This window comes from Monopterus albus, unplaced genomic scaffold (genome assembly GCF_001952655.1).
Source record: "Monopterus albus unplaced genomic scaffold, M_albus_1.0 scaffold29.1, whole genome shotgun sequence".
In the NCBI taxonomy this organism is placed as follows: domain Eukaryota; kingdom Metazoa; phylum Chordata; class Actinopteri; order Synbranchiformes; family Synbranchidae; genus Monopterus; species Monopterus albus.
Genome location: NW_018127909.1, coordinates 3,442,600 through 3,447,235, shown reverse-complemented (window position 1 = coordinate 3,447,235; position 4,636 = coordinate 3,442,600). Strand labels below are relative to the sequence as shown.

The window sequence follows — 4,636 nt, the reverse complement described above, 5'->3', positions numbered from 1 at the left end:
GAAATATTTCCACCCACCCAAAAAGGAGACACACTCATAAACAGCCGGCAGACAGAGTTCAAGTCAGAAATGCAAAGGATCTCAGGGCAGCTGCAATTCAAAAACGGAGGCAGACAGAAACAGCGTTTCATTGAGAGAAGATGTTTTATTAAAAGAGAAGAAAAGTCAAACAGACACACTCAAACACACATTAATAAACACAGAGCGTGCCGCCCAGACAAACAAGCAGGAACCGACTAAATCCAAGAATTACCAATAGCTAGAAAGGAAAAGGCTAACAAGGACACACATACTGTATTCTTTCTCCCCTATCACAAACATATACACACACACTGGTGGTACTGAGTGTGTGCGACCCAGCGTGAGGAGAAGGGCTGTTCGATCCTGACAAGTGGAGCATCAGAGAGGAAGCAGCAAGCGAGTGGATGGATGCCTTTTGCAGACTCAGTGGTCTGGACCCTCTGTGGGTGAGTGTGCAATAGGTTCATTGACCTTGAACTCATGTTTCTTTACTGAGTGTGTCTTTTTCTGTCCAAAACAGTTACTCTTTAACCATATTCAGTTAAGATTTTGAAATAGTGTATGATCACATTTACACAGTTAGATATATTATTAGCATTTGCTTATTTATACTGATTAACCTGTTTCATGAAAACTGATGAAATGCACTAGTTATAATCATTAGCATTAGCCACATTAGCATGCTGTCCTTTAAACTTTGGCTAACATAGCAGTCAATTGTTTTTTACTGCCCAGCCCAGAATTTTACTAAAAAGATAGCATTAAAAACTATTAAGCTTGTGTGAAGGAGGAGAAGAGGGAGTTTGGTTACCTGAAATGTTAGCTGGCAGTGCAGGAAAAAATTCACTACAGCATATGCTGACCTTCTCACTTTGCAGCCTGTTTGTGTAGTGCATTAGCAGTCCAATCTAAAGCATGTTTGAATGGGAGTCTTTACCACTGCTGTGTGTCAGAGCTGTGTTTACTGTCACTCTGCTCTGTGATTCAGGCGAAGTGGGGCTGGGTCCCACTGAGTAAGCTGCTGTTTTTGGAAAGGTTTTTTTAGTCTTGTATATTATCAAGCCTCCACATTTTGTATCCCAGCTTGACAATCGATAAATGCCTCTGTTCATCCAGTACCAAAATTACTGGATGTACTCACTCCACGTTTCCGGACTTTTCCCTCTTCCACTCACCTTCTGCTTCTCATTACAGCTCATTTTCTGTTTTTCTCCTGCACAACCTCAAAATCAAACTTTGTTGAGAAAGTGAAAGTAAAATGATGGATCATTACCTGCAACCCTCTTTCTTATGGAAGTTCACAGTATAGACAGTAATGTTCTCAGCTACAGAACATCCACCACAAAGCACAGACAGATGTTTCTGGCATATATTGGCTGCAGAGTACTTTCAGGTATAAACTGTAAGCAATTAATGTATTTAGTTTCTTTCTCCTTGAGTTAAGTCATCCTGTAATTTGAACAACAGGATAAAATCTAGGTGAAAGTGTTAGAATGATCAATGCTCTGTAAAATTACAATGTCCTTGGTTCATACATGCCGCATACATTAGATGTACAGTGCTTTCCTCACAACCACGTGTCAAAGATTTCATTTATGGTATTATGATTTTCATTAAAAGGGGGTGATTAGGCACTGAATTGGTTTATCAAATAGAGAGGATGTAAAAAGGAGCATTCAGCAGATTTGCAGCACAGTAAAAGTCTCTATTCTCCCATTTCACACCACTGTGTTAGTCAGGCAAAAATAGATACCTTGCAGCACCCAGGCCATTGGCATCTTTTAGTGTACTGTAACTGCTTCAGCCAAGGGTGAGAAACACCATAACTACTGAGCAAAATGCATAAGCAAGAACCTGCAGAGAGTTTGACAAGGTGGATTTCTTACATAAAAGTGTTCTGTTCATCCTCCTTTCATTGACCACAGGAGTCAGAAGGGTCTGTGAAAGTGGCTTCCCACTCACTGCCACTCAAATGATTTATCACTTAACCTGATTTTGATACATTAGTGGTCATGGAGACCGCTACTACATAGTATGCTCATGACTATTATCAGGTATTTTATCAACATTTATGTGGTTCGTGGTTAAGCAGATACTGTACCAGCTTTGATTTGAACTGAAAGAGTACAAGCAGGCAGCAGCGATTGATACTAATCTTGCAATAATCACTTCATGCCAAGACATGGCTGCCCTGAGCTGTATGTGTGGAGTGCATCTCTCCTGCAGTGGTTTAGTAGTAGCCCCGCGGGCAGACAATTGTTACGTAATAATCCTGCAGCTGCCACTAATTGTGGCCACTTTCTCTTATCCCAGCTGGGAGTCTATTAGCAAGATCAGACTGCTCTGCCATGCTCCAAGCTTTAAATCACTTCCTGTGGTGAGTCTGCAGGGCAGTCTTGTTAGCAGAGTCAGACACCCTTCCCATCATTAGGCCAGTGAGGTCATAAACAAGTGACACAAGACAACAACAAGCCACTGAGCTCCTTATGTGTGTGGGTGTGTGTGTGTGTGTGTGTGTGTTTTGTTTTGTTTTTTTTACCATAGACAACCTATCATTGCACTGCTACTGCTATTATGTAATCTTCAAGTTTTGGCAGCATTTACCTAGCACACCTCCTCTGCATGGGGTTTTATTGTTTATAGGCTTCACTATTAGTATAATCCTTAACCTTATAGTTTAGCATGTCGACAGCTTACACTGTCCTAACCAAAATAAGGAAAAAGCAAGAGAAGTGGTAAGAAATATCCCAGACTGACTCAGCTTTTTAGTGGTAGAAGACCTCTTCCAACTCACACCCTGTCAGGATTGGGAACAGACACATTTTCTGTTGACTTGCTGTGGTTTCAGTCTCCTCTGCTTTGATGGAAGAATCGTAGGACCTGCACCAAGTCTGGAGTCTCTGGACTTGGCCCTGCCAGCTGTCTGTCAGATGATGAATATAATCTCACATCAGTGTCTGTCTTATAAGTGTATTCTCTTGATCTGAACTTTTGATTTTCTTATTTTCTGTCTGTTGCAGGACTGGAACCGTACATGGTACACAGCCAACCCAGACCTGACCCAGTGTTTCCAGAATACAGTGCTGGTGTGGGTTCCGTGTGTTTATCTGTGGTTGCTGGCCCCTTTCTACTGTCTTCACCTCTACTGCCATGACCATGGACGCATTCAAATGTCTTGCCTCTGCTCCACCAAAATGGTGAGATTTCACACAAACTTTAGCTGGTGTTCAACATACTGTTCAAGCAAACATTCTATTAGTTTTTCTGAACAAGATCTATAGTATCAACAGAAATAGAATTGTAAATGTGATTGTACATAAACAAAGATTCTCCAATTAATCTTCAATTACTTTCTTGTCCTGCTCAGGTGTTTGGTTTCTTGCTGGCTTCTTTTGGCTTTGTGGAGTTTTTCTACATCCTGCTGGAAAGGAGCCAGGAGATCCAGCAGCACATGGTCTTCCTACTCAGTCCCATAATACGAAGCATGACTGTGGTAAATACTGTTTTTTATTGTTGGATCTATATTTGCAAAATCAAACTAAAATAATTTTTAAGTTTTGTTTGGGTGTAAAAAGAACCCAGTCCTGGCGTTGCATTACACTTAGTGCATTACAGGTCGATAAGCAACATCCTTCAAGGTGATTTATTTGTAAAACAGTTTTGAAGTTCTTCTTCAAAATGGATAGTTACTTCTATGATGACTTTCCTTCCACCGAAACCAGTGTAGTAACCGACTAGTGTTTGCATTTTAAAATAAAACCTTCATAGCCTAAATTCAAGCTTCAACATTTTTATTTTCCATTTATGCATAAACAGACAGTCTAGGCATATAGGAATTCTTGTGCAGCTCGCCTTTGCAGTCATGTAAGGAGTCAAAAGCCAGAAAGAACACTTCGTCTTAAAATAAAAAAGTTACATAAAGGTGACAAACCATTAAAACCACAATACACAAAAAAAGTTAATAGTATTTCCCACAGTGAACTTCAAACATCACACTTAGTAATTCACATGGTGGAGTTGGATATGTCATTACGCTTGGTGAGGTAGTGAGGGGTTATTGCACATATATTCTCACATTTTTGTATTTGTCATCAGTCTTACTGCGGCAGGGAAAAAGCTGTTGTAAAGTCTAGTTCTGTGTGTGATGATACTGTCCGCTCTGCTGTGGCTGTAGGTGCAGTTTTTGTGTCTGAGCAGGGAGTGAGCTGGGTGGCTTGGGTCCGATTATGTTCTCTGCCCTTTTACAACAGTGCTGTGGGTACAGTGTGTCCATAGCAGGCAGTTCAGTCCCAGTTATCCTCTCTGCAGTCTTTATGGCCCTTTGAAGAGTCTTCCTCTCTGCCTGTGTGGTGTTACCATACCAGACTGTGATGCCAGTAGTGAGGATGCTCTCTACCAGTTCTCTATAAACCTGGGTGAGGGGTCCACTGTTCAACCCAGCTTTTCTGAGCTGCCTGATGAATTATAGCTGCTGCTAGGCTTTCTTCACTGTGGCAGCTGTGTTCAGTGACCAGCTCAGGTCAGATGTCACCTGCAGGCCCGGGAACTTGTGGCTGTCAGCCCTCTCCACCTCAGTCCCTTTGATGGTCAGAGGCAGCCGAGGGGGGGGGGGGTC

General features: G+C 41.8%; 1 protein-coding gene across 1 annotated transcript in view; it reads left to right on the top strand.

The window, feature by feature from the left end:
• Positions 1 to 425: 425 nt before the first annotated feature.
• The window catches only part of abcc6a (ATP-binding cassette, sub-family C (CFTR/MRP), member 6a), a 31,529-nt gene continuing 27,318 nt past the window's right edge, over positions 426 to 4,636 (top strand). The window contains exons 1-3 of the mRNA XM_020596286.1: positions 426 to 467; positions 3,042 to 3,218; positions 3,389 to 3,514. Coding sequence (XP_020451942.1) covers positions 426 to 467; positions 3,042 to 3,218; positions 3,389 to 3,514 — 345 coding nt within the window. The remainder of the gene's footprint in view (positions 468 to 3,041; positions 3,219 to 3,388; positions 3,515 to 4,636) is intronic.